This window comes from Thunnus albacares, chromosome 14 (assembly GCF_914725855.1).
Source record: "Thunnus albacares chromosome 14, fThuAlb1.1, whole genome shotgun sequence".
Taxonomy (NCBI): domain Eukaryota; kingdom Metazoa; phylum Chordata; class Actinopteri; order Scombriformes; family Scombridae; genus Thunnus; species Thunnus albacares.
In genome coordinates, this window is record NC_058119.1 from 1,298,326 (window position 1) to 1,325,570 (window position 27,245).

General features: G+C 38.6%; 1 protein-coding gene and 1 long non-coding RNA gene across 2 annotated transcripts in view; one reads left to right on the plus strand and one right to left on the minus strand.

Moving 5' to 3' along the window:
- Positions 1 to 661: 661 nt before the first annotated feature.
- The window catches only part of slc2a15a (solute carrier family 2 member 15a), a 33,918-nt gene continuing 7,334 nt past the window's right edge, over positions 662 to 27,245 (minus strand). Inside the window, exons 3-12 of the mRNA XM_044371965.1 lie at positions 24,558 to 24,718; positions 22,746 to 22,870; positions 21,778 to 21,923; positions 20,032 to 20,164; positions 19,506 to 19,693; positions 11,845 to 11,955; positions 11,586 to 11,687; positions 9,861 to 9,936; positions 2,650 to 2,777; positions 662 to 1,422 (exon numbers count right to left, since the gene is read on the minus strand). Coding sequence (XP_044227900.1) covers positions 1,168 to 1,422; positions 2,650 to 2,777; positions 9,861 to 9,936; positions 11,586 to 11,687; positions 11,845 to 11,955; positions 19,506 to 19,693; positions 20,032 to 20,164; positions 21,778 to 21,923; positions 22,746 to 22,870; positions 24,558 to 24,718 — 1,425 coding nt within the window. The 3' untranslated portion in view covers positions 662 to 1,167. The remainder of the gene's footprint in view (positions 1,423 to 2,649; positions 2,778 to 9,860; positions 9,937 to 11,585; positions 11,688 to 11,844; positions 11,956 to 19,505; positions 19,694 to 20,031; positions 20,165 to 21,777; positions 21,924 to 22,745; positions 22,871 to 24,557; positions 24,719 to 27,245) is intronic.
- On the plus strand, positions 21,805 to 24,075 carry LOC122996494. The gene is made up of 3 exons (XR_006407003.1): positions 21,805 to 21,894; positions 22,034 to 22,068; positions 23,278 to 24,075. It is a non-coding gene; the product is annotated as an uncharacterized LOC122996494 (long non-coding RNA).

Genomic DNA, 27,245 nt, shown 5'->3' on the forward strand with positions numbered 1-27,245 from the left:
GCTCTGATCATTTTGTTGAGTCTACCCTTAAATTATATTTTTAATTGTTTGTGTGTTACTAAGCTGACATGTGGGACATGTATATGTACAACTTAAGCACTGCTAGCATTCAAACAATGGATACAGGTACATGGTAGCTTGCAGCAAGCAGTGCACATTATATTACAAACACTACTACAATTAACATGACATTTTTATTAAAGTGCCGTGATAGGCACCCTCCCTCCACCCCCAATAATACTAACCCATTGTGATAAGTGCCTGGAGATTAAAACTTGTCAAGCTATGCAACTGTTCTGTTCTGACACTGCCTCAGCACATCCTGGCTACTGTAACTATCTTTCTGACGTGCCCAGTGTGTACTGCAGGTGTCCACTGATTAAATGATGCAGAGCTCTGCTGCGTGCCAGATATGCGTTGCACTTAATCACTGAGATCTGGAAACATGGTGACATCACTAAAATAAGAATGACGGGTCAAGAAAACATGAGCAGTCAGACAATCAGACAGGTGGGAAACAAATGTCTATCTAAACCACTTGGTGGTCAGACTGCAAGTGAGTAGAGCTGAAAAAATTCATTGATTAGTAAATTGACAGAAAAAGTATTGGTAACTCAACTTTTGATAATCAACCATTTTCATTTAGAAAATAATCAGCAGATATTAATAGAAAATGAAAGTAATCATTCAAGCCTTAGTTGCATCCCTAAAAGAGAGTACACCTAAAATTTTGCTAATAATGCCTCATTCCTAGGTCTGTCAGCTGCGACTTTGCCTTCATTTTCTCTTTTAAATGAGTTGGACTAAGCTGGATGTTTATAAGTCTGATCATCTGACTGCTCATGTTTCTTGACCCATTGGACTTCTTTTCAGTGATGTTTCCATGTTCCTAGATCTAAACAATTACCTGGGTGAATACAGTGTTATGATTACTGAAAGCAAGGACATCTCCATAGTCCTAACTTTTCTTTAATGGCTTAGACTGACTAAAACATGAAATCGATAAGAAGTTGCACATTTCAGAACCACATAATGTACTGTTTATTCAGCAATGTTTTGAACCTGAGTATGATCCAAGTGAAACGTCCAGCTTTACCCGACCAGAGTAAGTGTTTGGTTAATGTGTACAATCTGGATCTGTAGTCCCAGCGAGAACCTGAATGTTCATTAAGGTACAGAGGAAGAGCTGTCGAACTCCAGTGACGTGTGTTCCAGGCCGCCGTAGCCGTTCATCTTCTTTAGCTTCAGCTGGTCGACGTGGATCAGGCCCTGGGTCTCTAGAATGGCCTCCTTCTTAGAGAACATCCGGCTGATCTCCATGAAGGTCTTGTTTTTGGTCTCAGGGATGACAATGTAGACATAGACGGCCACAGACAGACAAATGCTGCCAAACACTAAGTAGCAGTACGACCCGGCTGACATCTATGTTTGGATGTGACAGATTGAGAGAAGGTGATAGAAAATTGAGTTTGAGACTGAGAGTCTGAGAATTGATTAACAGCATGTTTGTTTTCTAGAACTCAGTGCATGAGAGAAGCGATCTATGAAGCATTTAATCCAAAGAGGAAAGAGTTTAACTCTGTTCAAACTCAAAACAGACCAAAGCTGAAGAAAAAGGATGAGAATTTATGCTGTCATAGGTTAATATGGAGCAGACTTGATGCAAGGAGAGGTTAGACTGTTTACACTGAGAATCCGGTGCTGTTTGGTATCAGCCTATAGTCATTACAACATTATAATGTAAGTGAGGCAAATGAATAAACATCACTGGAGCAGTGTTTTCACTGCCTCATCCTTCATGATTCATCTCCACCAAACAGGAGTCTGAGGCATTTCCTGTTGGGGACCAGATGATCATGTGGGATGCCCTCTCTGTTCCTCATGAGCTTGACAATTGCAGGTAATTTAAATAGCCAGCTCAGACTGGCCAGTTACTACACTATTTCTATGGCTTACTGTTACATGCTCAACACAAACATGCCTGCATGCTTCAGGCTTGTGACACATAAGAGACTTGGTATATGTTTGTGTCATTACACTGCCTTGCAGCACACCTTCTCCTCCAGTTATGTGACTGCAAAATCAACAGATTCCAGATTTAAAGGGTTTTGGAAAGGACAAACAAATGGTGTTGTTCTGACCACAGTAGCTGATTAGAAAACACTTCTATGTGTTGTTCTAGAGTGCATGGACAAATGACATATTTTGTCATGGTGAGGATTTGCTGGAAGTACCTGTCTAATGTTGCTGTGGTGATATCAATGGGTCTAAAACTTAGAAGGAAAGGTTCACAATTTTTCAAGTGTGTCTTAAAACAACAGTCAGGTATGTACTTGATTTGAATCATTTGGACGCTAAAGCTTCATATTAGCTTCAGATGAACTTTTAAATACATTTTTGCACAGAAGGAGGACTGTAGATATTGTCCCCCATCACTTACATTGTAAGCGCATTATGAATGAATCTTCTAATGGTCAGTAAGAAGAGGAGGAATGATTACATCAAGAAAATCTATTTCAATGTTCATTTTGGCTCATGACTGTTGTTTTAAGACACACTTGAAAAGATGTGAACCCTACCTTTAACCCCTTGCATCGAGTATAAATGAAGCTTAAAGCTCATGCAGGGCAGCACAGCAAAGGCTTTCACCTGTAAGAAGGGGAAGACGAAGCCCACTGTGAAGTTGGACAGCCAGTTGAGTGATCCTCCTACGATATAGGCTGCTGGGCGGTGGGACTGTTTAAACAGCTCTGCTGTGATCAGGAAGGGAACCCCCGCTGGAACAGGAACAAAGCAGAAATAAATGAACACAAATCACACACTTGTTTAATGCTGTTGTGGTGAACTCTGAACTCATTTAAAGGGTTACCCCCGCCATTTAGTATTATTCTTTCATAAAGGAAGGTGAGTCACAAAAGATAGATTTTTAAAAAGACTGAATGGGCGCCATTTTTAGTCTGGTATCCAGCTCTTATAATACATCCATGGGACGGGTGCCTGCTGTCCTCCGCAGGGCGGGATTCTTACATCGATTTAATGTACCTCATTTTTTTCATGCTAATCTATGATTGGCCAAAACACGTAAAATGACGCGCCAAGGGAGGACGTCCTCCCTAACCAATCAACAACCAGAATGCAACATTCACATTGCGTTGGTCCAATGATAGTTTCCAGATTTCATCTTCAATTCTCTCCACTGTAAGGCAGAGTAACAGCAGTAGATAGCGAGCAGTAGATAGCTCTTTGCATTAGCCAACGCAACAGTTGGCTTGTTGTAGCAGCCTGAAGGACTCTTTATACATCCAAGGAAGGACTGTTAAGGACTGATGTTGCTAACAGGAGAATGGATTTGGACTGTGTGGCGCAGCAGCGGCAGGATGCTACTTACTCATTCATTTAGAATTTAACAACCACTCAATTTTTAATTGAATGATTAGTGATTGAATGTGCAGGAGGTCTGGGTGCTTGCTTGTGACAATTTCTTCAGTTTGTTTTTAAGCTGAGTCGTATATTGAGTAATAAGTTTAAAGTTACTAGAAGAGCAAGTGTAACTAGTCGTGTAATGCATCATAGTTGATCCGTAATTCGTACGGATCGCCCCCCACGGTTCGGAATGCATCTGAACTGCGGATCAATTGCAAAATTAAATGTCTCATTTAAGGCAAAGTAAACAAACTGCTGTAAGTATAAGTCATGGACAGAAAGCATGTTGCTAACAGGGATTTTGAAGAGCAACGATCAAACCAGCATCTAACGGGTCCAAAGTGACATTTGCAGGTATGTTTACCTGCTGTTTAATGTGCTGCAGCTGAGCAGCTAATTAGCAACGTAGCTGCTAAATGATGTTAGTGGTGAATGCTAGTTTTTTGGCTCGTTCAACAAGCTGCAGGACAAGACTGTATTCATGTTTGTAAGTTATCATCAAGTTTTGATGATGTGGACACAGGCTGTTTCATTCACTACTGTGTTTAAAAGAGGAAGGTATCATGCTTCATATTGCAATTTAATTTAACAATAATTGAGCATTGAATATTTTATATATTTTAAGATTTTATTTGAACATTGGACAATTTAAATGTTTTCATTTAAGACCATGGGCAAAAGTTCAATCCGAATCGTGAGTTTTGTGATCCGTTGCACCCCTAGTGTTAGCATATCAGCTTTGTAGACTATATTTTGTGTTGTGCACATTGATAAGAGTGTGTAAGTCATGTATTTGATACATGCATTAATACTTTCTGATGTGAACCTACACTTTTAGATCTGTGAATGTTTTAAGTGTTCAGTCTTTCTAATATTCAGCACTGATCTGTTCCTGTATCAGATTATAAGCTTTGTGGTACTTTATATATTTCTGTATACTAAGAAAGTACATAGGAAACACGTGTAAATCATGTGATATGTTGTCTGTTTTTGATGAGAACATGAATCTGTTTTCACAATAGAACAATTCTATAAATTTGAATTTCACTTTGTTGGTAAAATGACACATTCTGAACCACTCCACGGCTAAAATGAGCACTTATTTGTTTAGAAACAGTATGTTTATGCTGAATGTCTTTAAATAAGCAGCCTTTTCACCACTCAAGTGTTTTTGTTTTTGAAAGCAAATTGATTTATTGGCCAATAAAATTGGGGGACAATGATATAGTTTGATGCGGTTTGTTGTAAGATTCCATGTTGGTTTTCCTCTTGTCCCCCCTTTTTTGAGTCACCAGCCACCACTGGTCCCTAGTCTGGTCAAGCTCCAAAAACACTGAATCCAAAAGAAGAAAAAAACAAAGTTCTGATACAAAAATCTGTTTAGAAGCAAAAATCACAATTTGATGGAGCTGTTAACAACTCAGACATCTGACTACCCCGACTACACACTGCTTTTTGTAAGAGGTCAAAAGCCAAAAAGGTTGGAAACCACTGGTTTCATCTTTAACAATGTGTTGTATTTTAAAAGCTTGTTATATTATCCATTGTGTCAAATCTTCATCTGAACAGTAACTAAAGCTGTCAAATAAATGTAGTGGAGTAGAAAGTACAATATTTCCCTCTGAAATGTAGTGGAGTGGAAGTATGAAGTAGTATCACATGGAAATACTCAAGTAAAGTACAACTACCGCAAAATTGTACTTAAGTACAGTGCTTGAGTAAATGTACTGGTCTTTGGGCCACATTGAAGTAGAAGGGGGTTTTCATTCTTTAGAGTTATAGAAGTACATTTTTTTCCACCTTGTCTTTAATAGAAAGGGAGTGCCGATTTGTCTCCAAACAGGATACTGTATGTCAAACCCAGGACTTCAGTCAGGAGTTCAGAATGCGTAAGAAAAATAGGTGCTCTACTTTTAATAAGCCTATTACACAATTCAAAAAAGGCAACATTAGCTGCTTGTATTTGAGGCATACCATTCTACTGATGACAGGGTGAGTGTGGAATATATTATTAATGTCCATGATTTGATTATTCATGTTCATTCATCATCTTTCACACCAATAAGGCCTATGAAAGGCTAATTAGGGATAAACAGAATCAGCCAATCATGTGAGGGCCAGGCCAGCATGTGGATGGGAGAGTCATATATCAAACATGCATATTACTAACATTATATTATTATATTCTATCATTAAAACAACATTATTTGTCTCTCTTACAGGAATCATAGAGCCAGACTACATGGGTTTCTCAGCATGCATAATTGCATACAGAAAAATAAATAGCCATATTTATCACTCAGTGTAAGATGCTTTGGGAAAGAGTTAGATAAAATGTAGGTACAAAATCACTTACATTTACACATTTACATTATGTTATTCTTGCGGCCATTAATACTTGTAAATATTATTAATTCACATATCTGACAATTTATATGTAAAAATAAAATTAAATAGCTTGAGCTGCCCCCGAAATTACAGTAAATTTGGAATCTATCTTTAAATTAGAGATCCCTTTAAGAATTTCTTAGGTATGATGGCCAGGGGGCGCCATTTCATAACACAAAGCACTCTGAGCTACTGCTGACTCAGTAAATACTGCATTCTATCAGGGGGAGAGTGGAGAAGTCCAACATAAGGTGCAGAATATAGTAAAGTCAAAAAAAGATCTAAAAATCCCTTTACAGTTTAGTTATCAGATCAAATTGAAATCCACTCCATGTAAAAGGGTAGCTCCACTCAAATGATCAAAATAACACACTCCCCTCCAATGTTTTCTCTCCACGCAGGTATTTGTTTATTTGTCCAGGTTTTCAGATATCTGTCTCTGAAATTTCTGCCTCCACTCTAATACAATGGAGGCAGGGATTTAGTTTTGTTGTGCTCAAAACATTGAAACATGACATTTCAAAAAGTAAACAGTAACATGTCCCTGTTACTCTGGATAATCCACAGAACACACTGAGCTGTAATGATTAGTTGATTGACAGAAAATTAAACGGCAACTATTTGGATGGTTGATTCATCTTTTTAGTCATTTTTTTACGCAAAATGCCAGAAAGTCACTGGTTTCAGCGTCTCAAATGTGAATATTAAAGTCTTTTATAATAGCAAATGAAATATCTATAGACTATTGGTCAAACAAAACAAGAATTTGAAAATAATAACGTGAGCTTTGGGAAATTGTGATGTTTTATTAGTTTTGGACATTATATGAACCATATGATAAATTGATTGAATGAGGAAAATATTAAACAAATTAAGTGATGATGAAAATGATCAGTATTTGCAGCCAGATGACGTGTTTTGTGTCACCCAGTGGACTTTTGCAAATGAGCGGGGAGCTCTCGGTGCAGGCAACATGGAGGGAAGTTAAACACTGTTCAATTGCATATACTACCCACATTGTAATGATACAATGCTGGTTGAAAATCGGCAAAGTTTCCCTTTAAGTAGAAAGCAGTTGACAATGCATTCTGTTTGTAAGGTCCTCACAATATGTTAAACCTGTTTTTCCCAGAGAATAAAGCAGCATGCACACTTACACTTCTTTCCACTCTTTTTCTGACTTATCTGGAATCAGTAGAAATGCTTTTCCCATTCATACCTCTGACACCATGTAATATGATGAGTAACCAGAATAAAATGATACCCTCGAGCAGTTAATGCCATGCATGAGGTGAACATGGCAACAGGTACACTGTCTATGATGTCCTGTTTACAGTATTGAAAGATATCAGTTTCCAATGACGACTTCTTAGATGGTCCTGTGTACTGTCATCATTGTGCGACACTGTGTGGTTGGTTGCTGCTTGATCGTTGCCACATATTTTGCTCTTTTTAGTTTTTAACTACTCTTCTACAATGTGTTTTCTATGATTTTTTTTTTACTTTTAATTGATTTCTAACAGACTGACCAGAGTGCCACCTTTTGATACATGTAAAGAGCATGTTACACTTGAATCATCTCAAGACTTTAAAGTACGCCACAGACTCAGACTGTCGCATTTAAACATCAGAGGCCTGCTCCCAAAAATGGACTATATCCACATTTTGATAAATGAAACTTTCCCAAATCTTCTTGTTCTGTCTGAAACATGACTTTCCCCTAAGATCTCAAATAATGACATTACTATAGATGGATACAATGTTTTTAGATGTGGTCTAAGAAGTAAGGGAGGCGGAGTTGTGATCTATGTAAAAGACTACCTCACCGTTCACAAATCACCTTGGACCATTGTTTGGTATCTATCACCCCCCTTCAGCACATTTTGATGCTTGGAGGACATTGCAAAGCTCTGGTCACTGTATGCCTCTGAATTAATAATAATGGGGGATCTTAACCTGGACTGACTCTCTGACAACTCTAACAAATTAAAAGAACAGTGCCTGGAACTTAATTGTTTTCAGCTCAAAAACAAACCCGCCAGACCAAATGTCAAAAATCCTCTTAACTCCACATTGATTGATATGATATTTGCTAAAAGACCACACAAATACCCTGCTTCTGAAGTTTTTGCCCTTGACGTTAGTGATCACTGCCCCATTGCCTGTATCAGAGACACCAAAATCCCTAAATCTCAATCTCAAATTACCACCACAAGAAATTATTAGAATTTTAATCTTCAGGATGTTGTAACTGTGTTGTCCATCTTGTCCATCTCTGACACTGATAATACTTTCTCTATTACTGATCCTGCCGTGGCATGGAAAACTTTTAATGTTATTGCTGACAGACATGCCCCTTATATAAAAAACATATAATTAAAAACAGATACAGTCCTTGGTTGTCCCCACAACTCTCCAACACCATCCACAACAGAGACAAAGCCTTGACCAAGGCTAAATTTTGGAACTCTATAGTATCTCTTAAGAATTCAGAGTCATGTCTCCCACCACAAATCAAATCTGGTCATATTTCCAATAGATGATTCATAGTTGAAGCTTTTAATCACCATTTCTTCTCCTCTTTTATTTAATAATATGTCTGCAGATTCAACTGTAGACAATTACCATATCTGTCCAACAGCCAAAGCCTCAGCTTCTTCTGACTGCAAATTTTCTTTTAGTTTGGAAGCAGTGTAGATGTTCACAAAGCTCTGCTTAGGTTAAAAGCATGCAAAGACAGTGGCACAGATAATCTTGACCCATATCTTCTTCATCTAAGTGCACCCTTAATCTGTCCACATTTAGCACATATTTTTAACCAAACTTTTTTAACAGGCTGTTTCCAGCTTTGTGGAAAAGTGCCTTAGTAGTACCCTTACACAAAAGTGGTGATGTCTCTGAACTACTCTCCAATATCTAAACTTTCTGTCTTAGAAAAAATCCTAGAATTGTTGTTTAATTTACAACTATGAGCCTTTATTGATTCACTAAACTTACTACAGCCACAACAGTCTGGTTTTCGCCTGGATCACAGCACAATTACAGCTGTAGTTTTTAGTCACTGACAACATCCTCTCCTTCCTGAATAAAACAATTTTGTGCAGTTCTCTTCATTGACCTCTCAAAAGCATTTGATATTGTTGATCATAAAATCCTACCTCATAAACTACAGTCAATAGATTTAGATGAAGCCATGCTTAATTGGTCCCACTCTCACGTTGCAGAGAGAGCTCAGACTGTTGTTGCTGATGGTACTCAGTCAAGCCTTCTTACCATCAGAAATGGGGTGCCACAGGGGTCTATCCTTGGTCCACTGCCGTTTACATTATATATAAATAACAGATATGCAGAAAAGACCAAGTACATGGTATTCTCCACCTCCACCAGTGACTCTGCCGTATCCTGTCGATAAAACTTTAAATGGCACCCATACTACTCTTGCTGAGTCATGCAAATACTTACATTTGACTCAGAGAATATAAAATCAAACTAGGCTTCTTGTACAGAATTAAAGGTTGTCTGCCCTCTTCCAGCTGTAAGACTATTGTCAACGTTCATGTCTGTCCTTGACTATAGAAATATTCTGTATTGTCATGTTGCCCCATCAACACTTCAGCAGTTAGACCCTGTGTATCATAGTGCTTTACACTTTATTACAAAAGACAAATTTTTAACTCATCATAGTTGAATGTTTCTTGTTCTCAGGTCTCTCTTGGAAAAGAGAGATTAATCTCAATGAGATTGCCTGATTAAATAAAGATAAATAAGAAAAATAAAATAAATAAAGAATATCAGTAGTGCATAACAATACAGGAGGTTCCACTATCAAATGTGTTTCTGCTACACAGCATTAGACATTAGACAATGAAGTTGTTGCTGGAGTTTTGACCTCTTTAGACTTCTTTCCTTTCTCTGTGCACCTTGGAAGTAGGTGAAGTTGTGCCAGAAACCCCTACTCTGCATCTGCTACACAGCATTAATAAGGTTTATATCCTCACAAGGGCTGAGTGAGTGTAACTTGTCCTTTAACATGGTAAAGATCAACTTGCCTGGACCAATGCAAAAGCCAGCGATGATGCCGACCACACAGCAGACACTGATGTAGCGCATAAATGATAAGTGAGCCTGCAGGGAGAAGAAACAGCATGAGTCAGTATGATAACATTTAGTTATTATCTCTGATGAGAAAGTTGACTTCATTCTTTTCCAACAGCCTAAATCACTGGCCCACAGGGCAAAGCAGGAATACAGTGACTTCTGCCAACTGAGACAGAAACAGGCACAGCTGTTCATCCCACTCTCATTCCCCTGTTTAACATCTGGGGTGTGCTCCATTTGTCTTTCCCTCTGCTTGTTTCTTCCCCTCCCTCACGTCCACTTGTCTCCTATCAGGAAGTGACGAAAGGAAGGGAGGACAGTGACAAAAAAAGGGATGGAAGTGAAGACAACTGGTTACAGTTACATAAAATTTTACTTCAAAAAGATGGATCATAAAGGTGTGTGTTGCCAAGTGCATATAAAAACTATGTGCCTGTGTCAGGATTGTATTTTTCCCATCATAGTCAACTTGTAGTTACTAGGACCAATATTTCACCTTAGAGAACAAACCAATTGCCAGAACAAAACGTTGGAATGTTTCTGCAAACCACAGAAACGTTGAATATATACGTTTCAACATGTGTAATATGTGTCATATCAACATTTCTACCAAACGTAGCATATTAACATTTCTATTCATTGAACAATGATGTTTTATGGTGTGACAATGCTATGGTTAAAGTCTGGTTAGGTTTAGGCACTAAGACCACTTGGTTAGGGTTAGGGAAAGATCATGATTTGGGTTAAAATAAAATAAAAAATAAAATAAAAACGACTGCAAATGTCCCGACGTCTCGCTAAAAACACCCACCTGCTTTTGTCAGTTGAAACGGGAAGTGGGCATTGGTTTCGAGGTGGTCTTGAACCGTACTCTCTGCTTATTTCCAACTTTCTGCCAAGAAACTTACTAACCATCCACCTACCCCTCCTCCTCCTAACAGGAAAGTCAGCTAGCAGTTATCGTATTAGTTAACAGATCATGAATGACGATGTAGTAAAACACAGCTTTTATAATATAAAATATGTCTTCATAGGAGAAGTTAGATTTTCTGACAAATACTGTACATTAATAAACACTGTCCTTATATCAGCTCACAGCTATGTTATTATAACCCATTTATTAAATGTTTGTATTCTGCTTATAAATACTAATTGGGAAGAATTAAAGTTACATTGGTGGAAATTGAAAATTTACAAATTTAACCATCACAAAGAGCTGTATGCACATTGTCTCAGATACATTATTTTGTCATGATGTCACTAGAAGGAGGCTTTAAACACTGTTGATGTTCAAGGGTTCAACTAGTAGTTGCTGAGATAGAATGTTTCCTTTTTCATTTGCTTCTTACCCACATCTCCTCTGCTTTCCACTGGAAATGGTTTGTGTTTTGAAACTGTGTTTAAGGAACTCACAATAGTCATGTTTCCATCACTTCAGATGTAATTACATTGACTAAAATTCATTTCCTGGAGGCTTACCCTAATCCTAACCCTAAACTAACTCCTTAACAGTTACCTTACCTTTCCTTAAACCAAGTCTTCACTCTAAAATTAATGATTCAGTTATGTTACTTTATTTTGTCCCCAAAAGGGAGGCAAGTGCCCACATGACTGTGTAAACAGATTTATAACTCCACAACATGAGGAATACCTGGTATAAACACACACACACACACCTGTAAAATGAGGGATAATGTGATTCCACCGCTGCAGATTCCCATCATAGCGAAACCCCCGATCATGAGAGGCCTCCTGCCCAGTTTCTCTATGGTGAAACACTGCAGGACACAGTCACAGCTCATATAAGGATACACACTTCAGATACAGGAACATATCCCTCAGTGCCTGAGGTTAATATAAAGAAAGAAACCACTCCAATAAAAATGGGGAACACCATTTACAGTACAATCACACCTCTCTAATCTGTAATCTTACCCCAATAAGTCCAGCGATGATTTCTATTATTCCTGTGCCTGCTGTGGTATACTGGATCTCTGGTGCAGGGATTCCTGCATTCTCAAATATGTCATTGGTGTAGAACCAGATCTGTGTTGGAAAAACAAGCATTTAAAGATCAGTGAGCTGAAATCCATCTCCACAGTCTGACATGTTATGATTATAATGTTGAAGAGCAGTAGCTCTCTCTGTAGCTACTGTACCTTTCTCTAAAACAACAGTTTGATTCAGTCTGATAAAATATTAATAAACCTAATGAATTATTTCTCATGTTTAGTTTAAATAGTTTGTACTAACACTATTAATAAAACTATTTTTAAAAAAGAAATCTTGATTACAAAGCTTTATCATTTTCATCTTAATTATACTGCTTTCTACAAATGCTGGGCACCCCAAACATCCAAAAATCCAAGCGACATGCATTGCTGTCTGCCACACAGTATCTTTTTTTAAATCTTTTTTGATACTTGTAGGACATTTAATGTCAAATTGTGTCTTTATGAGAAGGAAGTTCACCACGTCTGATGTAAACAAAGACACACAATGGAATAGGGAAAGAGAGCACTGCAAAATGAAATATGTGAGATGAAGGCCAAATCTGAAATTGTGAAGAAAGTATTGTTGAAATATTGGCAAAATAGATCTTGAAAATATTTTTTCAAGAAACTAAGGGCAAGACAAAGCTCTGCCAGCAGTAAAAGTTGAACACCTATTTATTTTATCCTATCCTAGTTTTTATCCTGAAAGTTTTGCATTCCTTCTCTAAACAATAAAACATAGGACAATTCCTTAAAAACCCCAGATTATGTCCGACAATTTTTTAAATTCTTTAAAAGATTCTTACTCTCTGCAATATCTGCACACCTGACCCATAAATAGAATGGGATTAAAAGTCAAGATATCTCAACCTCTGTGGTTTTGATTTTGACCGTTCTTTTAAAATCTGTGTCTTGTGAATATGAAATCACTGGACATAACAGAAAATGTTGAAGCAACTCCGGGCTGGAAAAAAATGAAACATGGAGCATGGTGGTAGAATAACAACTCTAGTGACAAATGCAAGCTTATAAATCCTTAAAGGATAATTCCGGTGATTTTCTATATTTTTATATTTTTCTTATTGTCAACAAATCTTGTGCAGAGCCAAATCAACAATGAACTGATCTACTACTAACAAGTATTCTGTCTGCATCCAAAGCCTGATATATCTTATTCCTCTGTGCTATAGACAAAAAGCCATTGTTTTCAAAAAACATTAATCAGACATCGATGACCAACAGTGTTGCACTAGGTGACATGTTCCCTCATTCTGAATAAAATGGTTAGTTGTCTTTTCTGTATATGCAGTGTGTAGTTTTATTGGTTTTTATTATATATTGCATGGATGACTGGATTTATACTTAGTATGGTTTTATGGACTTATTTATTGTTGGATGGTTTGATGGATTTGTCATTTACCATTGCATGTTTGTTATGTTTGGACTGAGGATCAAGGTGATCAAAGCCAGCTGTGACTAAGTGGACCACATTGTCCACACAGCTCAGGATTGGCTGAAACATGACACGTGTGTTTTTGAGTAGACTATGCGTCTGAGACAGGTGCAGTAGAAACCAGGAAGTGGACAGAACACAGTCACTGGTGGCCAACAAAGTGGGGAACACAAGACATTGAACTGAGTTTGGACCGCAGAGTCCAAGAAGAACCCTGATGATGAAAGACGTTAGTGCTGTTGTTGACCTCCTTCTGAGGAGGTGAAGCAAGACACACAAAGGACCAGATGGATGTTCGTTGACAAGCCTGCCGTGACACAGAGGCAGAAAGACTTGATTTAATGCCTGCTATAAGCAAAGACATTTTAAAGGACAGTTTTTAACTGTGTTTTTATTCATAGCCTCCTACGACAACCTCGATACTGGGTACATTTCAATCATTTTACAGACATTTTAAATAGAATTCTAACTCCTTTCTAGTTTATCACATTTTATTCTTTTTACGTGGCTGTCTTGTATTTTTATTTTAGCCTGGGATTATTTTTACTGTCATGTGATATTTTATTAGTCTTAATAAATTAAAGTTCTCCTGCAGCTGTTCAACATTTCTTAAGTGGAAGTATTTTGCTGGTATACTAAATGAACCTCACACTGTTATGTGACACATTCAGTATTTGCAGTGTTTCTCTGTAAGTGCATGTGTTTAACAAACTGGTGGAGATATTTTCTTCCTGTGTTTTGTCTACATGCATGTGTTTTCTGAAGTTGCAGTGCGTTGACTCTCAGGGCCACCGTAGAAAACAGTTGCATGCTGCTACTGGTAACCAGGTTGATGACAACGCTGAGACTGAGCCACTGATCTGTCCTTGCTTGTCTATTATCATTTCCAATTAGCTAAAATAACACACTATCAACATTAGTAGTAGTTTATACCTGTAGTGTACTGGTGGTGTCTTATGGAATTGGGACACACTGCATGTTCTATCGCTACAATTATACCCCCGGAAGCCTGAAAACCAAAGCTAGCTAGTTGCATGGTATCTTTGAACGGTTTTAAGGATGGGTGAGAAGCAAATGTAAAACATTACTCCCTATAATGTGACATACGCCTAGAGAAGAAAAACAATTGCGTAAAAGTCTAAATGAGAGAAACATTTAGGACTTGAGGGCTGCACAGGTGGTGCAGCATTGCCACAGAGAGACAGCAGTCATTTGCTCACATTCAATTTAATTCAATTTGATGCTTTAGGGGAAGCAGGACAGGACAGGAGGTGTATTAACTGGAGACAGCAGACGGTGATGGTTAGAGGACCAGGTAGATGAGTACACCAACACATGGTTGGCATAAACTGTTACACACACACAAAGTCCTGTAGTGTTCCAGGAACTGTGCCAAGGCTTGCCAACTGTCACATGCACTTACTGTAGGCCTAAAGATCATCTCAAGCATCTGCCACATCGCAGTCACCATTACTATTATCATCACATTAATGGAGTCGAGAATATTGTTAACATAATCTCAAGTATTGTTTGTCATTGTTAGAACTGTCACCATCATCATCCTCACCAAAATCATCAACCTCAGGAATTATTGTGATCATGCTTGTCAGCATCTTAAGTATGCACACCACCTCAATCACTGCCATCATCATCATCATCATCATCATCATCATCATCATCATCATCATCACGGCCATCATTACTAATTATTATCATCATCATCGTCACTGTTGTTGCCATTGTGAGGTATAATAATCAACTTTATTGCCATCACTATCTCTGTTATTACTATCATCTTCATGTTCACAAAAATTAAAAGCATCTCAATCATTGTCACCAAAATGACTTTCATCATCAGCATCATCATCACTATCCTAATTATCATTGTTGATCATCATCATTGTTGCCGTCAGTCACAATAATCATCTTTATTATTATCACCATCCCGCTGTCATTTTTATCATCATGGTCACCAAAATCACCTTCATCCCCAGAACTGTCATCATCATCATTGTCACCACCACTGACAAATATCATCATTCTCATTCTCAGTATTGCTGTTTTCATTACCACCATCATCATCACCATCAACAACGGTAACAATATAATCATCATCTTCATCATCATCATCACACTATTCTAATTATTCTCATCATTGATCATCATTATCACCATCACCCTCTTTGTTGTTGCATCATAATCTTCATCACCATTATGGATTACCTTATCATTATTAATACTAACATATTACCATGCTCATCCTCATAAGAGCTGCTTTTTATCATTTACCATCAGCATCATCATCACCACCCCCATCACCACCAATATCACCATAATCACCATAATCACTACTGTAAGTATTGTAAGTATTATTATCATCACTGTTTTTGTCATTGTCAAGCATACTAATCATCTTGGTCATAATTATTACCATCTATCATCATATTTTATCCCTTTCATCATTATCATCATCATCACTGATGATACTCACTGATGAATATTGACTTTAATTAATTTCATTAAACTGTATACTATATATACTCTATATTATCATTCTCATTACAGTATTGCTGTTTTCATTATCAAAAAATATCATCACCACTGCTAATATCACCATAATTGTTCTCATTCCCAGTGCTGTTTTCAGTATGTGCATGTTTCAGCACTGCTCCACTTTGTTTAGGCAGAGCTAATTAGCAGCTAAAAATACAGCCTGGAGAAGGGCGTGCTAATGAGTTCAGGTCCAGCGCTTACAGTGTGCACTTTCTGGCCCGGGCACCCTGGTAATCATTTGAATAATTAATGAATCTCTGGGGCATAATTCAGAAAGGGAATTTGGCTAATCATATCGGTGGAAAAATGATGACACTAGCTTTTGGCTTTATGCACAAGATCACACGAGGCTTATAAAACAATGAGGGATCATTTAGGCCTGTTTTCATCTCAGTGTCTTTGTCTAATAAGCTAGATCAATCAGATGAAAGAGCTGTAGAAAAAGGCGGAGTGGATGAGGTGGACAAAGGGGGCGAAAAGGCAAAAGGAGAATGATGTGAGATTAAATGTTGCTGAAAGAGATAAAGTGCCAATGAAAAGAGCCAGAACTAACTGAAACATCTGATGCTGTTTCATCAGGAGTTTTTGCCAGTTTGTGCTGCTCATCACTGTAGCCTTAAGACTCCATTTACCAGACACCATTTGGCAGCCAACACCTGATGGTAAGCATGCACAAACAGGGGATGGAGACAGAATACGTTTGTTTATACTGTTATAAAGCAAACACCTGCCAAACCTCCGAATGCCCTCTAGACAATAACAGTTTATACAATTGGTGTATTTTGGACCCCTTTTAGAGAAATGCTAGAATAGTGAAATGTTACATTGGTAGAGGTGTGGACTCAAGTAACATATCTTAGACTCACCTCAGACTCAAGTCATGAATCTGATGACTTAGACTTGGTTTGACAAAATCAACAAAAGACTTGCAACTCGATACCAGTGACTGGTGACTTCAGTTCAACTTTTAGCTTTTTGACTTGCAATGACTTGATACCCTCTTCCAAGCACAAAGACTGGAAATTGCATTTAAAAAGTGTATTATGTGTAAGTCTATAAGTGTGTTTCTTCATTTTTATGACAACTAATATTTTGTGATTCAATTCATCAGGCATCAGCAGCATTTGTGTTGTGCTGAGGGAAAGGTGGGGAAAAGAAGAAGAAAAAGAAGAATCTTTATTTGGATAGCACTTTTCAAAACCAGGGTGACAAAGTGCTTCACAAAGTGCAAATGCAAGCATACAATGACAAAAGCATAGATACAGTGCTGCTTGAAAGTTTGTGAATTTTAGAATTCTGCATAAATATGACCTAAAACATGATCAGATATTTACACAAGTCCTAAAACTAGATATAGTGAACCCAATTAAACAAATGAGACAAAAAAATCATTTTTTTCATCTTTTTCATTTATTTATTGAGGGAAATTATATATTACATATTTGTGGGAGGCAAAAGTATGTGAACCCTTGCTTTCAGTTACTGGTGTGACCCCTTTTGCAGCAATAACGTCAATCAAACATTTCCAGTAACTGTTTATCAGCCCTGCATTTCAGCTTGGAATTTTAGCCCATTCCTCCTTACAGAACAATCTCAACTCAGGGATGATGTGGGCTTCTTTGCATGAACTACATGCTTCAGGTCCTTCCACAGCATTTCTTTAGGATTATGGTCAGGACTTTGACTCGGCCATTCCAAAACATTATCTTTCCTCTGCTCTAACCATTCTTTGTTAGAATGACTTGTGTGTTTAGTGTTGTTGTCTTACTGCATGACACACTTTCTGTTGAGCTTCAGTTCACAGACAGATACCTTGACATTTTCCTATAAAATGTGCTGGTACAACTCAGAACTCATAGCTCCATCAATGATTGCAAGCTGTCCTGGTTCAGAGGCATCAAAGCTGCCCAAACCATGATACTACCACCACCATGTTTCACAGATGGGTTAAGGTTCTTATGCTGGAATGCAGTGTTTGCTCATCGCCAAACATAACGCTTTTCATTCATGCCAAAAAGTTTGATTTTGGTCTCATCCATCCACAGAACATGGTTCTAATCACCTTCTGGCTTATCCATGTGGTCTTGAGTGAACCGTAGACGGCAGCAATGTTCTTTTTGGAGAGTAGTGGCTTTCTCCTTGCAACTCTGACATGCACACCATTGATGTTCATGATTTCCTGATCGTGGACTCATTAACATGGACTCTAGCCACTTTCAGAGAGACCTTTAGTTTCCTAGACATTACCCTAGGGTCCGTTGTGGCCTCCCAGACTATTACACACCTGCTCGGTGTAATTTTTGTTGTTCAACCACTCCTGGGGAGGGTAACAATGGTTTTGGATTTCTTCAGTTTTTACATGATCTGCCTGACAGTCGACTGGTGGAGTCCAACTCTTTAGAAATGGTTTTGTAACCCTTTCCAGTTTGGTGAGCATCAACAACTCTTCTTCTAAGGTCCTCAGAAATCTCCTTTGTTTGAGCCATGACACACTTCCACAAACCTGTGTTGTTTTCTCTTCTTTAAATAACGCAGGGCCTCCCAGACTCACACTTGACTGTCATCCCATTGTTTGAAACACCCAACTCTAATTTCCCCTTCAAATGAATTGATAATCGTAGGGGTTCACATACTGTTGCCACGCACAAAGTGTAAGGTTTTTGTCTCATTTGTTTAACTGATGTCTCCTTATCTAGTTATCTTATTTGGAGGAGTTGAATAGAAATCTGATCATGTTTTAGGTCATATTTATGCAGAAATACAGAAAATTCTAAAGGGTTCACAAACTTTCAAGCAGCACTGCATTTCACACAAAGGCAAGCAAAAAAGAAACAATTCTGGACAAAGAAGCATTATCAAAATGCCTTTAAGAAAAGGCATGTCTTAAAATTAGATTTAAGACAGTATGCTGACCTGACCCCTAGGGGGAGACTGTTCCATAGCCCTTGTTCTGATGACCTGAGAAGCCTAGTGGATCTATATGGTGTCAAAGTTCAACCTTGGGTCAAAAATTACCTCAAGGTTTCTGAAGTTGAGTTGGTGGGCAAGGGAACTAAGTGCTGAAGTGAGATTTCAAGGATCTGATTGAGGGCAATGATAAGAACTTTTTGTTCAGTTTTGTTGTGATTTAGCTGCAGGAAACTATGAAACATCCAGTCACTGAACTCACTAATACAATTACAAAATACAAAATACAAAAACACAGCCAAACTTGTGTATAATGTGTCCTTAAAGGAGAATTTAGAGGGACTAAGACTAGCCCCAGAATAGACCCTTGTGGAACTCCACAGGTTAGAGGAGCACAGTCTGATATTTTATCAATGATGGATAGAAAGAACTTATGATTTGATAAATAGGAATGGAACCATTCGGGTGCTGTACTAGTTATCCCAATCCACCTTTCTCAGACAATTGTCACAAGGCACTGTTGGGCCAAGCGCCCCCTCTAGTGTTGTTTGTGAATGGTATATAATAGCCAATGTCTGACTTTGGCAACTGCTACTTGTAGCATTAAAAAATACACATCACAGAAAATAAAGCATGGCCACTCCATTTTGTTCTTGGTATACATCACTCAGTTTTCAAAGTGTCCTCACAGCATCAATGCCAGACAGCTGCATGCCGATGTTGATGACCACCACGCTGAGCACCTGCCAGCGGACTGTGTTATCGAGCAACAGTTTCCATACTGACAGCGTCTCCATGGATGATAGGGAACGTTGTTCCTCCTGCATCTCCTCAATCTCAGCCTGGATGTTACACTTGGTCCTGTACCACTTAAGAGCTGAGAGACAGGGGAAAGGAAGCAGCATGGGTACAACGCATCATGGAACGATACCACACCTAGACTTTTCTCTTTTGTTTTGCTACTTTTCTCTTGGGCAAAATAATGTGTCTCAATAACCACTGTGATAAGATTCTGATTATATTGCCTATATAATCATAATTAGAGAATGAATCTCAAAATTTCAGTGACTGTCTTGGCTTTCCTCGAGCGTCATTCTCAGGACAAAATTTCTACTTGGCATTTGTACACTAGAAATATCAAAATCTAATGGACAGTATTTGTAATACTCTGATCTGCATCTCTTTGTTGATGTGTAACAGAGCCAACACACTGACCTGTGATGGTGGCGTGAACATTGTGCTTCTCAATCAGCAGGTACCTGGGGCTCTCTGGGAACCATGGCAACAGCATCAACTGGATGAAGGTGGGTACCACCACCACAGAAAGAAACAGGGGCCAGTGCTCCTCCTGTAACCATTTCAACATGGGTAGGTGCACACAATTTGACTCTCATCGAGTCATAACAGGGCAACACTGATTGTCAATTATGTTATGACAACAATATAGGCATTTCCTTAAAAATCATAAAAAAGCCAGTCAGTAATATGAAAGGTCACATAAGGATATGATGGATATCATATTTCTTTTGGTTGACAGAGTGCTTGCGAAATTAATTGATTTCACTCATAAATGATTGTCCACTTCTGCTCTTTTCTCCTCTTTTGGCATACCCCAAAGTTTCATTTTTGGCCATATTATATTGCACTATATGTGCTTCCACTGGGGTTTTTCCATGAACACACAACTCAATATCCCTTATCATTGCTACACTGATGACACACTGCTGTATTTCACATTAACACTGAGTGAAGCGCATCATCTGCAGTCTCTTTTAAATTGTCATGTGGATGTTGAATGCTGGATGACCAAAGATTTTCTACAGCTTAGTGAGAGTACAAAAGAGGTCTTCATCAGTGGTCCAGCAAATTTCACTAGTGGTGTTGCCAGTTTCCCTGGGATCTGGGTGTCATCTTTGACTCTGCCTGTAAAATTTGACAAGCAAACTTTATTGTTGGTATAGATTTTTTCAACATTTATTTTTCTTCTGCAAAATTGACCTTGTTTTTTCTTTTAAATCTGTCCAAGTATTGACACACATACTTACATACACATACCCTAACTACATATAAAACCTAATAAAAACTAAACTAATCTAAAATGTTTAGGAAACAGTTGGTCTCTAACGTGAGAAATCTGCTGGGGTGATAAACCGAAAGTATGTTTGAAACACAATATAATCTGGGGTAAGATAAAAAAGTAATTTGATATAATTGAATTTAATGTTCCAAATTGAGAAACAGACAGCAGCATTTCTAATTAGCTGAAGCCATCGAATGGCTGAATGGGAGACCAGTAAAAAGAGCATTAAAGTCATCTAGTCTGCTGATGGCAGAGACATAGATAAGTGTTTCCAATTCTAACTGGGATAGAAAGTAACATATCTTTCCAAATATTATAGATAATGAAAGGAGATGGTGATGCTGTTGCATTAAAAGAAAATGTAGGTCAGTATGAATAATGATTCCTAGGTTTTTGTCTTGTTTTGTAGTCCTAAGAAATTTGGATACCAAAATAGTACAGACCCTCTACCTTTGAGGCATTGTACCCAGCACTTATAATTTTTTTCAAGTCTTTTCTCTGACTGCAGGACATTTCATGAAGGATGTTTCCACAAATTGATGTATTTGAAGCTGTTGAACAATGAATCTAAAGTGCTTAAGTTATCAGGAGACAGTGAAATATAGCTGTGTATCATCTGTGTAGCTTTGAGAATAGACTTTGTGTGATTAAACAGAAGAGGTCCAAGAATTGACCCTGATGGGATGCCAAACAGCATGTTTCCAAATTGTAAAAATTACAATTTCAAGTTTATTAATGATTTCTGAAATTGAAGAACTCATTACAAGCTTCTGCTCCTATAGCCATGACAATATGGTTACCTGAATTTTGCTGCATGTTTTATTGAGCAAAACTGAATCCTCTCCACACATAGGTGTTGTTATAACGCAATGCTTGTGTACCTTTCCTAGAAGCTCATGTAGGCCGAGGATTTGGGCGGCGAAGACTCCAGTGCCAATAAAGATACTTGGTACAAGACCCAGGAAGCCTCGGAGGTTCTTAGGTGCTATCTCACCCAGGTACATTGGTACTACACTTAGAGAGATGCCTGCAGTAAAAAACAGAGACGAATATCTATGTCACAATGCTCTGATTTACTTCGATAAAATGGATCATGACCTCATAATGATTCAATTATTCTGTGAACATCTAATTAAGGAGCCGATGGAGAGACTTACACCAGATGGCCAAAGGTATGTGGACGCTTGAATGAAGTATATGGTCTTCTGAACATGATACCCATACATGATTCTTGAACATATGCCTGGATTAAAAGGGTCCGCTAAAAAACTGAACCTTTGTAGAAGGGTGTTGGATTCAGGAGTTCTTAAAAGTGTTCCTTTTATTGTCTGGAAATATCCTCAGTCCAGGTTAGCAGTTCTCCCTGCTGGGAAAACAGCCTGGGGTAAGCCCTGCATCCCCCTCCTGAGTTGTCTGATGCTAACTCTTTGAAGCCAACCAAATCTCCTTCTCACTGGCCTCCCCAAAGCCACACCTGAGTTTTTGCTTCTATGACCACAGAGGTTGCAGTAATTTAGGCCTCCTGATAAATGTATGCTGCTTCAAATTCCCCTGGACCAACCAAGCCCAAAGTACTACACCTTTAGCTTTACGGCCTCCTTCACAGCTGGTGTCAAGCAACAGGTTCTTTGGTTGCTGCCAAGAAAGGCATAATGACCTTCTGGCCACAACTCAGAAGAACTCCACATTTGAGGAACTAAACATGGCCCGCTCAGAATCCACATATGTTGACAGGGGTGTCCACATTAATTTGGCCCTATAGTGTACATACCCTATGCATAGCCTAACATCAAACGGGTGCACATCAGTGTGGTTTAGATGTAGAGGGTGTGTGTACATGTGTGTGTACCTGAGTGAATTCCTGTGATGAAGCGTCCAAAGATGACCATCTCAGGTGAACCACAAATCCTGCTGAAGCCCATGAGTGAGCCAGCAATAAACACCAGCACTGTTGTGTTTACCACTGTGCCTTTCCTGAAAATACACACACAAAAAAGCAGTAGGCAGACATTACGAATATACATAAAAACATATGACCCAGAGGTTTATGAAACAGCAAGGATAGTGGCAGTATATTGGTCTGGAGGCCAACAGCAGTAACCCACATAATATACACACAATCATAATGATAGACATGTATGCCTGTATAAGTCCTGATTAGCCATAAAACGCTAACACAGCTCACAAGGGTGGTCATAAGCTGTGTTTGGCCATAAAACACTGCTGTGTGAAGAAACTGATCAGCCTGTAAATGGGATTATAAATCGCCTGCTTTTCATTTGCATTTAAATGTCCACTGATGTTCTATGAAATAGTGGAGATGAATGATGCTTTCAGCTGATTTGCACTGATTACAAAAGAACTTTCCTCTGCACTTTCAGGATTAACACACTTCTGAAGGGCAGATGGGACGAGGCGATGCTGGTGCACTTTGAAGGACAACAGGGCACTAGGGAGGGAGAGGTTATCAGTAGCTCTGAATACAGCGGACAGAGGCATGATTGATAGAAGGGCCTGATCTAGTGCTTTTTGTGCCAATGTAAGAGAGAGAGAGAGAGAGAGTGTGTGTGTGTGTTTCTGAGTACAGATGTCTTAGTCCCTCATTTTGTTTTATCCCATATATTTTCACTCTTGTATGTACAACACTACATAAACTGGGCCATGTGTGTTTTCGAAATTCTAATATAAGTATTAGATAATATGCTGTTTGGTGACTGTGTGTTATCCGTGTGTTTTCCGGCTTGGTTGGTGGCAGCACCAGATGCTGCAGAGGGTCTCTCAGGCTTGCATTGCCAATTGGCCGCTATCCACCCCCATGGTTGGACAGTCTAGGGGGGTTACTGGGTAAGGTGTCAGGACAGAGCAGAGCCAATGTCCAAATACAGCTCTGAGGGCAACTGAGGACAAATATTTCATGTTTGAGGTCAAACTACATCTGGCTTTGTAGTTCGCAAAGCAGTCTGAGGAGGTTTCAGGTGGTATGATAGCTATCATACAGCATCTGTAAAATTTAGGGGTGCATGAATCCCACTTTCTCTCCAGGGACCAATTCTAATACTCAACCCTTAATGGAGCAAGAACATAGAAATAGTCAAGATTAAGACATTGTTGTTTTCAAACTCATTAGAGTTTAAATAACCCATTTCACTTTTTTCCCCAAATACTTATTTCTCACTTTACAGTTTGAATCTCCCTGAATGCAACAACCATTGAAAATTCAAAAAAAAATCTCTTCTCTTAAACCTTTGTGTGAACAATCATTTACAAAGTAGAACTGACAATGCCAAGAGTCACTTTGCATTTACATGTTTCTTACAGAGGTGTGCTAAGTGATAATTCTGTCCAATCTGACAGGTTGCTGCTCTCTTGCCCAGGTCATTCTTGAAAAATAGGTTTTAATCTCAATGAGACTTTTTTACTTGTTAAATAAGGATAAGAAGAAGATGTTTATACATTTTTTATTCCTCAGCTGGTCAGTGCCCTCCAAAATGACCCATATGAAAACAATTCATGAGAGCTTTTTCCGATCTGCTTCCTCTATGGTTAATTCTCTGAACAATCTCTGAGAACAATGCTAGAAATAAAAGAAATCTATTTGAACCAGTGTGCTTTTGTGCACCTTTGCATTTCTTTGTATGTTGTACATGCAGAGAAGTCTTACCTGCCAAAGCGAGTGACCAGCATACCCACAATGATGGAGCCCAGCAGACCTCCAATAGCGAAGACAGACACAGTGAGAGAGTACATGAGGGTCAGGGTCTCCCCACTGAGTCCTGTTCCATTACGACTCACAACCGTCTTATTGTAGAAGTCTTTTATATACTGAGACAGGGAGGAGAGAGAAGAAAGGTATGAATGAAGGGGAATGAAAAGGTGCAGTTTGCTGTAGATGGCATAAAGTGAGAGGACGACTATGAAGGTAAATATGTTGCAAAATGCAAGAGCTTGTAGACTTAATGTGAGAACTTATAGAATAAAAATCTGAACTTGTATGTTAAATTTTCACTTGTATAAAATATAACCTTGAAATCGCCACTGCAACCTCACAAATGTGCTCTCTTGCATCACAAATTGATGAATCTGCACGCCTTGACTCCTTGGAACAAATGTTTGCATTTTTTCTACTAGATCTCAAGTGTTTTGTTTTTATCTGTGACCTCAAATTCAGCTCACGTGTATGAATATTTTATACAAGTGAAAATTTAAACATACAAGTTCAGATTTTTGTTCTACAAGTTTTCACATCTAGTCTACAGGCTTTCGCATTTTGCAACATATTTACTATCATAGATTACTTTTAGCTCGCGATCAAAAGGAGTTTTTGAGAAGGTCTGGAATAGAGCCCAGCCAGAACAATCCGACACGCAGCAGAGGACAGTTGCCTCTGCAGAGTCCATTATTCCTGTTTATGGACACCTCAGGGGGCATCATCCTGCTTATACCATGGTCACTTGCCAAAGAAAAAAAAATCCTGGTAACATCTGAGGGTATGATTAATACATGGAACAATCATTACCATGCCATATTTGTAGTCTGCTCAGGTTCTTTGGTACTTTGGTTCAGCTATGATCCAGGAAGCTAACATTATGCTAGCAATCAAAGTCAATAACATTATGTACAGTTGACAAACAGTAAATATAATTTTACAGTATGTTTAACAACAAGACGTGCTCGCTATGCCGGTGTTAACTCCTTGTGTTGTTTCTCCCTTTTTCTTTTCAATTTCTTTCTTCAGCTGCTAATTTGCTTTGTGTTGTACCTGAAAGCAGGTTAATAGACTAGAAGTTGTTGGTGCCAACATTGGTCACCTTATTCTCAACAGTTCTAGTGAAGTTTCAACTTTGTCCTCACAGATGAGATGCTGCAGTGGACCAATACAGAGCAATTGGTCAATCCCGCCTCTTTGAGCCAATCAGAGAGCATTCCTTCCTGATTAGAGAGGAAACCTTGTCTTGGTGTATCATGTGGCCAAGATATCCTGGTTCCACGAGACCAATATGATACACACTGTCTTTATCTCCTTCTCTTTTTTTCACTCTGACATTTTCAACTATTTCTCTAATCAAATCCCAAAGTCTTTTTTTGACCTCAACTTCTTAATCAATTTACCATGTGATGGCACGAGTTGGTGGACCCGCGTCAGACACCCAACTGCAGGAGAAACACTGGCAGGCACATGCTTTTACTCAACTGGTAACTCTTACATCTCAGCTCTCAGTTCAAAACCTGACTGTGATGACAAAGAGCTCTGAAGAGTTTGACAGTGTTGTTTCACAATGCTTCTCTAACTCTCATTCTACAGTAGTATATCACCAGTTATATTTTAGTTCCAGTACAGCTCTCATAACAAATGTCAACTGATGATGTATAGCTATCCAGAAGAATGGTTTTTTTTTAACCTGTGTCCACATTATCAAAACTGGATGATAACTCAAACATGAATACACGTCTTGTCCTGCAGCTTGTTGAACAAGCTTTCAGTTTTGCAGTCAATCCGCGGTTCACATGCGTGCCGAACCGTGGGGGGCGATCCGTACGGATCATCGATCAACTATGATCCGTTGCACCACTACTAATAAGGTAATTATTTAAGAGATGTGTGATGTAAAGGAGCAAGCTACTTGTGAATATAGCCTACTGTCACATGTAGAGCTATACATGATTAGCATTAGACAAAACATCATCCTGCCACAGTATTATTGGTTTTCATAGCCTGGTTGTTGTTAGCTTTGTTAGGTGGTTCTTTGCTAATACTGGCACATGTATCAATGTTTTAACTTTATGGAGAGCTGACGTAAAACCAGGATCTTCAGGACCTTTAGGTCTTATCCTAGAAGCAAGAAAACTTAATTCAATCCTTTTTTACATTTGTAAGAACACAAATGACTTTAATAATGACCATAATAATGACCATAGGGACATAGCCTAAATCAACATTATGTCACATGATTCACTTATGTCATGATATGGATGGTAATTATTAAAATATTATTTAATATCATTGTTCAACTAATTTCAGTTTTTAGTGGCCTTTAACACCATTTCCCATAAGCCCAAGACCTTTTCAGGTTAAATGTCACCAGCTTGACAGACAAGGCTAGTGGCTGCTAGCTTAGGTATGTCTGCAACAATGCCAGGATGCAGAACTGAGCTAATGAACTCTCCTTCGCTGGCTGAATGCATCTGGAGGGCTGTCCCCAGATCAGTCCAGGAGCTGACTGCACAATGAGCTGCTGTCTTAGTAAATCAGATGCTGAATACACACAGACTGTGGGCGCACACTCATAGACAAGAGCAGCAAACATTTTCACAACACCATTTTCTGGGTATCTCTGGCCCTCAGTGTTAA